General features: G+C 38.0%; 2 protein-coding genes across 4 annotated transcripts in view; one reads left to right on the top strand and one right to left on the bottom strand.

Moving 5' to 3' along the window:
* LOC121327984 (protein CMSS1-like) overlaps positions 1-13,515 on the bottom strand; it is a 125,334-nt gene that overhangs the window by 22,077 nt on the left and 89,742 nt on the right. The window lies entirely within an intron of this gene.
* The window catches only part of LOC121327983 (filamin A-interacting protein 1-like), an 85,903-nt gene continuing 81,480 nt past the window's right edge, over positions 9,093-13,515 (top strand). For both annotated transcript variants that reach the window (XM_041272387.1, XM_041272386.1), the window contains exon 1: positions 9,093-9,128. In XM_041272387.1, the coding sequence (XP_041128321.1) occupies positions 9,108-9,128 (21 nt within the window). In that variant the 5' untranslated portion in view covers positions 9,093-9,107. The remainder of the gene's footprint in view (positions 9,129-13,515) is intronic.

Here is a 13,515-nt window from a genome sequence, read left to right as displayed (position 1 = left end):
CGGTTTACTTGGTGCCATAACCAGGTGCTGCGATGTTTGGCCTTAGCATTGGAAGACAAGCGTAACCTGACCAATAAGTTGTCACCAGTTCCATCAAAGCATTACACACAAAAGACAATATTCCTCCGTCCAGGAGAGCAATCACCAAGACAAGGTGTTAAAATCAACAGGTGGGCTGTCGAGGATTTGTGGCACACTCTACAACCCGGTTTCTCAGAGACGTCGGGTTCAGTGGCCAAGAGCTGCGTTGCATAGTGAAGAACTTATCTGAAGCAGCAGAAAGTAGCAGCAATTGGCTGTGGTTGAGATGGAAAGATTCTGGATGGGGATCTCAAGAATAGAAAGAAAGCAACGCTGATGTACAGGTAAGTATGCTCGGCTGAGCTGAGCGGGGGATGATGCTGGGACGCCAGAATCCCTGTTAAGCCTTCTTGAGGTGTCGTGGGCTAATCAATGAAACACTGAGGATGGAAGGTGCCCACTTGAAGACCCCAGAGATGTACCCTACTTAGCTCAATCCAGACGGTTGTCATGCTGATGCGCTGGGGAGACCGCACTGGGTTGATCTGGAGCCAGCATCGCAGCCATTGTGTGTGCTGATGCGCTGGGGAGGCAAAATAAGCTTATCCCTGGAGCCTGAATTACACTTCAGCAATCAACACCAGGCAGAAGGATATCTCCATCATCAGATGTAAAACAATGCAAATGGATGGAGATGCAGATGGATCACATTAGTTTAATGCAAAGCTACGTCTTAGTTGGTGCTTATCTTGGCGAGAGCCGAATTCAAATCAGCATGAAGTTCAACATCTGCTCTCATGTAATGGAAATCATTTTCCTTCTGAATTTTATCATGTGCTATTTTATTCACAAATCAAGACACCCATTTATCTGGTAACCACTGTTGATGACAACCTACCTCGCAACACACCTACTGTAAAGTACATGTAATGTTATCCCACAATATCAGAGCCATGTGGATGGACTCAAAGAAGCAGGCCATACCACTCACATGAATCACCAGATACACTAATATTGTACTTCTTACAATTTGTATTTATATCTATAGTAATGCAGATTTTATATTTTGCAAATAACATACCATGAAGTATTTCTAAATATTTCTGCTAAACTAATTGGGGAGTTGGTATTGTCAGATCTGTTTTAATCCAGGTTTTCCAAAAGCTGGAATGTACATTAATTAAATGGAGTTATACAGGTGAAAAAATAAAAAAAAAATCCTTGTCACGGTCAGGACTCAGTCTTCTGAACCTTGTACTTGTCTTTGTTACCCTTGTGGTAAAATCTTCTGAATTAGCAGAGTTTTCAGTAAATATACTATAATTTACAATAAAACAAGTATCTCCTGTGGTAATACAGTCCTGTTTATATTGCCTTAAGCAGGGTAGAGGCTTGTGTTGCACTGTAGGTACTGAACATAGATATTTGCCCTAATTACTGTATCAGTGTTACCTTAGACAATAAGTTTATGATTATAGGTTTAAAAACTTTCCAACCAGGATTTGAAGGCACCTGTTTACTACATAATGGTATAAATGTATATGGAAGTGTAACTTGGAAGATTCTCATTGAAACCATTTGGAGCTTTCACCAGGTGCATATTTTGCCACATTTATTGTTTTGAAACTAGGAATAAAAAACCCATATCTCCCCCAGTAGGATAGAAGCATTTTTTACCAACTTTGATTTGTACCCAGGAACTATGATAATAAGAATATAGATGCACCCAAGAACTCTCAAAACCGTATTTTGAAAAAAACTCTCTCGAATCCTGATTTTCTAAGACATAAAAGCATTAACTAAGATCTCTCCAGCAGTAGACTGGTTCTAGTATTACTGTTACTTGCCTCTCTTAAGGAGCTTTCTTCATATTATTTACAGTACATGCACATTCACAGCACACTTATCATGCCATACTGTATACGAGTTATTTGCTTGAACACAGTGTGTTGCTTAGTTTAGCCAAGTCAATTGCTAATCCAGCCAAACCAAGTTAAATTCTACTGAAAGGAATCTGTGCACTTATACAGTACCTCACTTTGAATACATTTCCATTTACTTTTGTTTATTTTATTTAAAGTACAAAGCTTCCCAAAAACATTCTTTCCATGCAAGTGCAACATAGTCAAACAGTTAGAGACACAGACTCCACATGTCCAAAGAATGTCTTTAGCAAGTTTCAACACAGCTGGACAAACAGTTCTCTACATACAGCATGTACATATGTAAGTGTCACATACAGACAGACATTCCTTTCCAGCTGGGAAAAATCAACAAGTCTTAATCTAAATAAGTTGTCATCTGCCGTTGACTTTGAACAGTATGCAAAACCGTAACTGACACAGAAAGAACATGCATGGATCTACGATAAAGCATGGTCCATCAATGACAAATAACACTATGTAACACAATTTTTGTTCCTGGGTAGTAAGTGTTATTTCCTAATTGCTTATGCCTCAAAAGTATAGAACATGGCTATTATTCTCCACAAACTTTGCTTTTGTGACCAGGACAGTGATATTTCAAAATATCACTATTTCCAATGGGAAAATGGGAAAATGTGTGTCTTTTTGTTCATATAAAGTCAGAAAAAAACAACATATGAATCCAAATTAACATGTATTTATACTAAAGTAATACAAAAATGACTACAAAAGATTTAGAAGTGAGTAGTTTTTTGAGATTTACAATTATACTGTATTTACAGTATAACTGTAACTGTCTAAATAGAGAAAGTTTGCGACAGTAGTGAATCTTCCCAGGAGTGGCCGTCCTGCCAAAATCTCTCCACGAGCAAGGCGTAAAATCATCCAGGAAGTCACAAAGAACCCTAGAACAACATCCAGGGATCTGCAGGCCTCTCTTGCCTCGGCTAAGGTCAGTGTTCATGACTGCACCATCAGAAAGACACTGGGCAAAAATGGGACTTATAGCAGAGTAGCAAGGCGGAAACCACTGCTCACTAAGAAGAACATGAATGCTTGTCTCGGCGGCAAGTTTGCCAAAAAGCACCTGGATGATCCTCGAGAGTTCTGGAACAATGTTCTATGGACAGATGAGTCAAAAGTGGAACTTTCAGTTATGTCTGGCGAAAACCAAACACTGCATTCCACAGTAAGAACTTCATACCAATGGTCAAGCATGGTGGTGGTAGTGTCATTATCTGGGGATGCTTTGCTGCATCAAGACCTGGTTGACTTGCCATCATTGAAAGAACCATGAATTCTGCTCTGCATGAGAGAATTCTACAGGAGAATGTCAGGCCTGTCCGTGAGCTGAAGCTGAGGTGTAGCTGGGTCATGTAGCAAGACAATGATCCGAAACACACAAGCAAGTCTACATCAGAATGGTTGCAGAACAAGAAATTTAAAATTTTGGAATGGCCCAGTCAAAGCCCAGACCTAAACCCTATTGAGGTGTTGTGGCAGGACCTGAAACGAGCAGTTTATGCTCGAAAACCCACAAAAGTTGAAGCAGTTCTGCTTGAAGGAGGGGGCCAAAATTCCTACACGGTGCTGTGAGAGACTGATCAATAACTACAGGAAGTGTTTGGCTGCAGTTATTGCTGCTAAAGGTGGCATAACTAGTTATTGAGTCTAAGAGGGTGATTACTTTTTCACACAGGGGCATTGGGTGTTGCAGAACTTTCTTTAATAAATAAATGAAATAATATCAAAATGTTGTGTTATTTGTTCACTCGGTCCCTTATATCTAATATTAGATATTGGCTGAAGATCTGATAACATTCAGTGTCAAGAATATGCAAAAATGAAGAAAATCAGACAGGGGGGGAAATACTTTTTCACGGCACTGTATACAGACACCAAATACATTTTACATGTACAAGAACAGCAAGTCAGAATAAAGATCTATTTAAAAATGTTATATTTCTATTGCTAGTTCCTGTTGCAATAAAAATGGGGAGGGGAGAAAGTTAGCCTCAATTGTTCATAACTTTTGCAGATTAAGCATCTTTATATGGCTAATTCTTTTATGCTTGTTAAAGGTTTTTGGTCTGGTAAATAATGATCCAAGCCAAGTAACCTCTCTTGTTGATTGGACTGCAGTGCTGATCATTATTTACAATTACTTCTGTGCTTTATGTTTTGGTTTATATAATGCAGGTCAATGTCAACTCCAGATGGACCAATCTCACTTAGTCTTTTGTCCAGTTTCCAATGAAAAGGTACTGGCACAGCTCAACTTTTCAAACACTTCTTTTTTTTTTATATCCCTTGGGATATAAAAAAAAAAAAAAAAATCTAGTTGCCCGCTCTTTCATGAGGTTGGCCCACAGCAATGTGAGATTTCCTGGAGTCCTTTTCTAGAAGGGACTCTATACATGATAATGGAGAAATAAAAGATAGTTGCAAAAATAATCAAATTAATTGTTATTTAGCATTTGTGAAAAAAAAAAAAAAAAAAAAAAAAAAAAAAAACCCACCAAAGATTAAATTCATAAAAAGCAATGGCATCTTCTAGTTTTGCAATGCATGCTCTTCTTCATGAGAACCAACAGTGCCATGAAGAGCAATGCAAACTAACACACAGGCATCCAATCCCTGAAAAGCAGAGATGGGTAAATTGGTGGTTGCTAAGAAACAGTTCTGGAGGCTGCAGATTGGGATATTGTGTCACCTAATTATAGATCAAGAATCGCCTATTTATTTGTTACAGGAATATCATCCTAAACCCTGCCTGGATACATAAACAGTGCTTTGGAATGGGAGCGAGCAGATCAAAGGTACAGTGTGGCGAGGCTTAATAAGGGCAGACACACAGTAGCAAAGTCCCAAGCTGCACATGCCATAGCTGATCACACTATAGGGGAACAATAACAACCAATACCAAAGGCAGAGACCATTCTATTTTATTGCTAATGAACGTAGCCAATAGATTTTTCTGACAATGTTAATCAATAATCAGGATCTGATTATTCAAATTTTGCATTCTGTGAAACACAGACATTGCAACGCAAAGACCACAGGACAGTTTCAAAGCAACTTCTGATGGTCAGTTTCTAAATTTCTATTTAGCATTTGTTTATGTAAAGATTTTGTAACCTGTATGCAATTTTCACTGTCACTGCCTCCAAGTTCACTCACTGGACTGCAAATATTTTCAAATGATTATTCAAAACCTTTGAAATCCATCCACATACGAAAGTTTGCTCCAACTGCCTAAGCCAAACACACTAATGCTTTCTCAACCTTAATTACAGGCATCTCTCCTAACACTCCTGTCCTAAACTAGCCTTTATGATAGTTTGCGTTGCTAATCACCTTGACACGGCACTAACAAACTATCTCTCCATCCAAGGTGGTATTCCCTCCAAGACAATCCTGAGGCACATTGCAGGGGGGTAGGGCAGTGTAGGGCTGATCACTACTGCTGTCTGCCTTGTACCTTATCTGCTTTGTGGCTAAACAGGGGTCTACAGTCTTCTAACATTCCAGTCAAGTGCATATTATGTAATATACAGGATGAAGACTAGTTACTTAGAACTGCCAACCATACCCATACATCAGGAAAACAAAGACAGAGTCTGGCACAGACTGGTCCATGTGACTCTTCCATTATGCAAAGGGTCTAAATTGACTCTGACAGCAGACTTCAGATCTCAGGCAGCCATCAGCAAGCTTTTAAGTCAAACTCTAAAATAAAGAAGGTGACGTGCTTCTGCCATTCAGTAAGCAAAAGGTCATAGCTGAGTTAACAGAGCAGAGGCAATTTACAGCTGCAGGGCAGAGATTAAGACTGAGTCCTGTTTTATGAATACAGAATATTAATATGATAGATTTCTTCACAAGATAATAGCTGCTGTGAAATTAAGTATGAAGCCTAGTTTCGATAGAAACTAGGCCCTGCGGCCTGTAGAAAGCTGGGTAAAAATTTAAACAATACACATGAACAGATGTCGAATAAACATAGCTTGAGATTAGAGCTTTTTGAGAGAGGAAAGGTCTAAAGTAAAAAAAAAAAAAAACATGCCAATAAAAGTTGTTAATGAAGATACTGAACACCACATTGCTATGCAGCAGTGCCATCTGCTGGTTCCATTCAAAAAGTGCTACAGTAGTTTCAACAGCAATTCACAATTCACACAATTCATCTGAAAAATGCAGAGGGATATGTTGTGTAATTAAATCAGTGGGATTATTAGTTTAGTCACAACAAATACTATCAGAGAACAGCACTTTCTATGCAAGTGGGTTTATATTAAGACGTGGTGTCACAAGCCACACAGGTCCTGCTACTGTACTTACAGAAAGTATGTATTTAATTTAAATATATCTCACACTGGAAGATGAGGTGTTTGTGATCTCTTAAAGTTTATTACACACATAAGCGTTACACTAGGCTTCAACAAACAATTCATATCTCTGGAACATTACACCGAATATTTTTTAAATGAAGATGCTGATCAAGGTTTTTACTGATTTCAGCAATTAGATCTTCTTTGTGTATAGTTGTTTTCATTATGAAGTGATGCTATTTCATTGAGTCTTCAGTTAGAGTAATGAGAGTATCTTTTGAGGAGACCAACTGACACAAAGAACAAATACAATGTTTAATAAGTTCCTGTTCCTTATAGTACCCAGTGTTACTAAATGCATCAGCACCTCTAAGCATTGAACCCAAAGGCAATTCGGCTCACCACTCTCCCTCTGCAGAAGGAAACATAGCATAAGCTGCTTGGGATGTCTGATTTTCACTTCAAGCTGCAGCACCATGGAATAACAAAACTGACCGCACCATTCACCAACTCATCAGGTTCTCGTAACTGGCTTCTATTTTAAGCAGCATCAAATGCGTCATGAAGTAAACCAATCTTCAGATTCTTCTCTGAGGAGAATTCATGTGTGTGTGTGTGCGTGTGTGCATGTGTGTGCGTGCAAGCTGTTGGTCTTGCTCAGCTGCACAGACTCCTCCCCCAGTTTTGAACTCCGGATTCAGGACTAGGGCCTGTGGTCATCATCTTCCATTATTTAGTCTAGTACTTTAAAAATGGCCTCCACAGGTCAGGACTGACGCCCTTGGTTTACAAAGTAAGCAAGTTCCAGAACTCATTTAAAACTAAATATATACAGTATGCTACTACTTCACACACCAGGAATTTCATACACACATGCTTTATGGGACAGCTTGGCTGGTGAAACATTTCTTTAGTTAGCCTGTTAGGATTCTCTAGGACTCTTCAATAAAGCATCACTGGTTTAATGGTTGCCTTCCCTACCGCCTATCAATTAAAAGAAAACAAAGGTTAGATCTTGATTGTCATTAGTGCAGCTGTATACTTAACATGGAGCTGCATTAATCATTTTAAATATGGTATCTGGGTTGTTTCATTACAGTTTGAGACATTTAACTGTACTAGAGGAATGATGTCCGTATAGTTTAAAAACCGGTGCTGCTAATTTAGTCAAATTAGTGCAATCCTGCTCTGCTTCAATGAGGTTATAAACCTATAGCCTACCGATTAAATAAATGCCACACTGTTAGTGGAACACAATTAGGCTTACAAAAATAACAGCCACTGGCACTGTAATAAACTTTTTAAAATCTACTTTAGAGAGAAACATTTACACAGAAGAAAGCTATGATTTAATAAAAATAAATAAAAAAAAAAAAAAACAAAGCTTCTGGTGTACACTGCTGATCAATGAGAAATTGATTGGAATATGATCAAAGAATCACAAAAGGGTAATTCACCCCAACTTTAGGAGAACAGACTGACAGGCAGACACAATTTGGAGTTTATGTTACACACTTTACTTTAGAATACTGTATCAGGATTTCTGTAAAGCCTTGCCGGTCAGTTTAACATGACAGAAGAGGACAGCTGTTTCCACAGCAACAAAGTGTTATGTCAGTATTCTCTCTACAGATATAGTAATATAAGCCACAGGTTCTTTTATCTTTACGGCCTTCCTGGAAAATACAGTAGGGAGCCAAATATAAAATGGCCAGAGCACAAAAAAAGATGGGAATTTATTAAATGTAATGGTTGCCAAACACAGAACCCATGACCGACTATAATTTTTACTTGTATTTTTATTTCTTTTTTGGTCAGCATTTGGTGTGTCAGCAAACTTTGACATAATTGTACTTGTTGCACAAGAATATAAACCCCTTTTTTTTTTCAGTAAAATACACCCCCAACAAGATTTTGTCATACTGTGGCACGAGAGCCTCCCAACAGGTCAATTCCTGGCTGCTGGAGTACTTTCAGTAGAATTAGTAAATGTCCAGTATTTCCTTACATATTTTTTTTTTATAAAATAATAATAATAATAATAATAATAATAATAATAATAATAATAATAATAATAATGCCTACAGGTTAAAATGTTATAAATGAAAATGATTGGAAGTAACAGAGATGTGTTTTGAACAGTCAGTTTTGAAAAACTTACTAATTCTGTTTAAGTAGCAGTGTGTCAAATACATTTATTTTTAATGTATATACTTTGTTATTTATTCACTATAAGCAATTGCTCATGTAATGATTTAAAACTTTCAAATCCTGTATTTTACATACACAGTATACCTTTGTCGTTTTATGCTAGTTCTATAACATTAGATGCTTTTTGTTTCCTGGTGCAAACATTGCACTGGAATGAACCGTGATCTGGACCACTGTAAAATGCTGGAAGAAGTTATTTAACACTACAATATATCTAGGAAACAATGAACAATGAAAGGAATCTGTTCACTTAGTCCTCTTCCCCTTGGTGCGTACTGCCAGCCCCAAGATATGTGCGCATCACTCAAGAGTTCACAGAGGTCAACCAGGATCATAGCCTCTTCCAACAGCCTGCACTGTGCTTTAGCAGAACCCTTGTTATCTGAGCTTGACAAATATTTTAGGAGGTTGGCAAGACACATTCTTTCCTGAGACTTTAATAATTGCCATTGTGTTATGTTACAGAAAATGCATTTGTTCTCCCTTAGGTCTAGACGAGAGAAAAATTGGCTTCAGACAATGTTTTGAAAAAATGGTTAAGCCACTTGCTGCCTCCCATCTGATCTGATTGTTTCACTGAATATGAGTTACAGCTTTCAGGATAAAGGCGTGAAGTGACATGAGAGATTACTTGAAAAATGTAAGTGTTGGTTGTTTCTGTACTGTACAAAAAGGTTGTCAACAGGTGTCCCAGTGATGTTTTCTTCCGAGAAAATAGATGACCCAGGCAAAATGATGTTGCACCTTGCAACCACAAGATTCCTTCATGTTAATTAAAGAGTCACCAGGAGTAACCCAGATAAAATTAAATTAAATTAAATTAAATTAAATAAATAAACAAATATAGGCTTATATGTAATATTGGACTCACTGCTTAGTAGTTTGCTCCATTATAATTTTTATTAGACCATATCTATAAGCTTTAGTGTATCTGAAATCAAAGTAAAACCCTGAATGGTATAAACAGTTATAGAAAGGGGGTCTTACAGTAGTTCCAACCCTGAATAAACCACTGATGGGTGCGTTACCTGATTCTTCTAGCATGCTTACACAGTTTTGTTTATTGAGTGGTTCTGAAGATACAAAAATGAGAGTCTGTTACATCGACACAGACAGACACACCATGACCTCCATTAAAAGCATGTTGAATAACTTCTTGTAACAAATGTACATGCAACATTCAGGGGACCTGAGATAGTCTCCATTAGTCCAACTAATCCCAAGCCAAAGCCCATTAATAAGGAAGGTCATGATGATCTAGATTGTAATACCCTCCAGAACCAGTCCTGAAGAATGTGCATAACAAGTTTAACCGGTTCTCTAGATATATGTAAAAAATGTAAGCATGGCACTAACGCCTTGCATCTTCCTTGGGGGATAATATAATGACCCACAAGGAGTAGCTTTCACAACAGGTCAGGTCTAGTCACACAGGCTGCTACTGTACCTTCCATACAAAGTATTCAACACTGGCAGTGTCTACCACCTAGTCAAACAGACCTTATGGTCTCATGAGCTACCCTTCTCCTATTACTGGGGTTTGGTTTCCTGCCTCATCAGAGCTCTGTTAGTTAAGAACAACTATTAGCAGAGTTGTCCTCCCATGGGATAATTTATCACGGAAATGACACTCGGTTACAGTTCGAATTACTGCCGGGACTTTAACTGGGCTTTGAGATCCAGATGAGAGCAAGGAAACCACACAAGGACATGGACGTGCAGCTGTGCATTTTCTTGAAGCAATAATGATATCCTGTGAAGCGGGAACAAATTAGTTTCAACCATGATTTGATATTTTCATACCCAGCGACAATGCAGATGAAGTGAAAAGGTCAAGGGATGTTTTAAATATATACATTTGAGTATAAATAGTGACAGTGCAAGAGAGTCAGCCTGACAAAGATACTAAACATTTCCATTGGATGTTTTCACACAACTGCAGCTGTACAGTACACACAGAAATGTGCTTTAGTGCTCTGGCACTGCATTGGTCTTGAAATTGTGCAGTATTTAATGTGTACAATTCTGCTGTAGGTGTTATCAGATAAATGTATTGAGAGAGTAAAAGAACAGAAAATTATGTAATTCATCTGTTTGTTTTATTATTTTTGCTTGCCTGTTTAATCCAATATGATAAAGACTAACTTTAGTCATACCTCATGACTAAATTACATACAGCATATGCAAGTGTACAAATAAATTAGTTCTGAGAAGGACATTATGGCTGGTTGGTGTGAAATGGATTAAACATGTAATGGAGTTGCCACCTCTCATCTAGATAGGCAGTCTTAGTCAAAGCCTTGTCCTTTACAAGCTCGACTACATCTGACGAAGCCGCTGATCCAACTGAAATTCATTTGCACCTCAGTTTGAAGCATAAGATTTGTAGTGAGTTTCAATTACATCAGTGGCTTTATTATGAGTAGCAGATTCTGTGAATGGTTGACAAGGGAAAGAAAAGACATGCAGTGATGAGAGGGTCTGTCATCTGGGACTAGACACAGCTAGAATCCACACGGGGCAAATTGAACATACTGTAGTTACAGTGAACATTGTCAATTACATGTACACACATGCATTCTTCAGCCATTATCCTTTTTCAAGCTGTTGCACATACTTAATTTGCATTGTAAAGCAAAGAAAACGAGTTGAGGGCGTGAAAAATCAGTAATTTTTGTAAACCTATAATTTTGTTGCTAGACACAGTTTAAGTAAGTCTCAAGATAAGTTAAGGGAGAGCAGTACTGTCTGTAATTAGAGGCTAAGAACATACTCTACAAAATTTGTATTTGCACTGACACAGTATAACATGTCAAGGGCAGACATAGCATCTAGTTTGCAAATAGGAAGCAAAAGTAAAACTACAAATCTCCAATATTGTATCCCACAAGAAACACATGTCTTAATCCCTGAATCTCAGTTCAGCAGGAGCAACTTAAAAACAGCAGAAAAACCACCAGCACCAAATTATTTACAACTTTAGCCCAGTGGCCTAAGGTTTTCAGCAGCAAGGATGGTTTTATGTTCCGCTCGACAAGACGTATCCTGCAGCTGCTGACCAGATTAAAAAAAAAAAAAAAAACTAAAACAAGCATTTAACTGCCCCATTGAATCTGCCAACACATTTCCGCAAATGCTAGATTATTTCCCATGGGATTGGTGGAAGCTGGGTCCTGTACTGCAGTGGTTCTTTCGATATATAGTAATAAAAAATAAAGGAGATGGGAAAACTGCAGCCAGGGCAGCTGAATTGGAACAGCATGTTGTATATGGGGAAGCTGTGCTGCAGTTGTCATAGCAAACCACAGACTTTAAAAAACATAATGTGTCACTTCTCAGGATATCTGTCAAACTGTGGTAATAATGGAGTTGGGTGGTCATTACAGATTAGCCTAAAGGCTAAAGCCATATTTTGATAGCACATGAAGTCTATTGCTATGACATAGGTTTCCTCAGACATTACAACTCCACATGGGAGGAGTCATACGCAAAACACACTCATTATCATATAACAGACATATCCCCGCCAACTCGACACGACCATCATGACACTAAAAGTAGACATAATGAAGCATTCTTACCTTTGTTTAAGTTAGTGATCAGCAGATGTGTTAGCTGCATGAAGAACACAGCATGTGGTTTTCACTAACTCTACTGTGCAGAATTTTTTTTTTCTATGGGTAAATATAGGGACTTTCTTCCTATGTGTTGGCATGTGGGACATTTGCTAGGAAATCGGGACTGTCCCGACCATATAGGGACTGTTGGCATGTATGTTATGGGGCCCCAGAACACGGAGCAATGGTATTCACAACCTTACCCACCTGCTATTGAACACAGCATAAAATCTAAGAAGTTCTCATCACTAGCACTTGGTTTAAGTACTTAGAACCAGATTAGTTCTGTATTTATTAGGTACAATGTAATTTCCTACTTTTCATCACATAATATAAAATATGCTCAGGACAAAAGCAGACTTGAGTCAGGTTAGGGAGTGCTACAGCTTGGAAGAGAATTAACGGGATGCACAAGGGGTCATAAATACTGAAAAGGGTGGATCAATAACCTTTATAAAATGGCAAGGATTACCTAAAGCCAACACACTTTTCCTCATGTTTGTTATACACTGTGACAGCTTTCTTTGGTTTTATGATCTATTAATGCATCCGAAACCATTATACTGCCTTGAGTTATTATGATAGATACTTTTTGGAGTGAAACCATGCAAATGGGAACATAGCGTGAGGGCCTAGTGGAAATATGCTGAAGTGCTTATTACCTACCCTGTAAAAGTATGCTTTTTGTGGACAAAAAAAAAAAAAAAAAAAAACTCTCTCTCAAAGGGCCTTATTTGGGATATAAACCAACTGCAACTTCCATGTCAGAGCTTTTATCATGGTAGACCTCTTTACAAGATCTATTTCAAGCCTTCAAATTGAGCGATACAAAACCAACTAATAATGCTATTGTCTGTGCATTGACATTAAAACAGAACCCCCCCCCCCCCCCCCCCCCCCGTGCCCATAAGTACTGACAAACTTCTCCTTTGAATGCAAAATACACATTAACATTTTTATATACAATATATGAACAACATGTAAATATATTTTTTCTCTACATACATTTAATTTGAGCATCATATACATTCATTATTATGGATCATTTGTGCCTAAATGCCCTCTAGTAGCCATGGCACTATGATGGGTATTAAAACACATATACACTGGATGGCCTGCAGACCCTTCTTTGTTATTGTTAGTCTACAAAAATGATAACTGAATGTAGGCTCTTATCCTACTAAACAGTATTTTATCTATATATTGCCAAAATCATTTTTGGGGGGAAAAGTGTGTACTTTACTGTAAGTGGCACATACTCTGCTATGACTAAATTATGGTTAGTACAGGGAAAACGCAGGTGTAACCACAATGTGACCCAAAGGGTTCAGACTACATGCAATCCATGCATTTGGCCATTACAGTTATTAATAACACATTACTACTACCCCAGCGTAATTACGTAGATTG

Source organism: Polyodon spathula, chromosome 15 (genome assembly GCF_017654505.1).
Source record: "Polyodon spathula isolate WHYD16114869_AA chromosome 15, ASM1765450v1, whole genome shotgun sequence".
Classification (NCBI taxonomy): Eukaryota; Metazoa; Chordata; class Actinopteri; order Acipenseriformes; family Polyodontidae; genus Polyodon; species Polyodon spathula.
The sequence above is the reverse complement of the archived record's forward strand: the minus strand, read 5'-3'. Positions and strand labels throughout refer to the sequence as shown.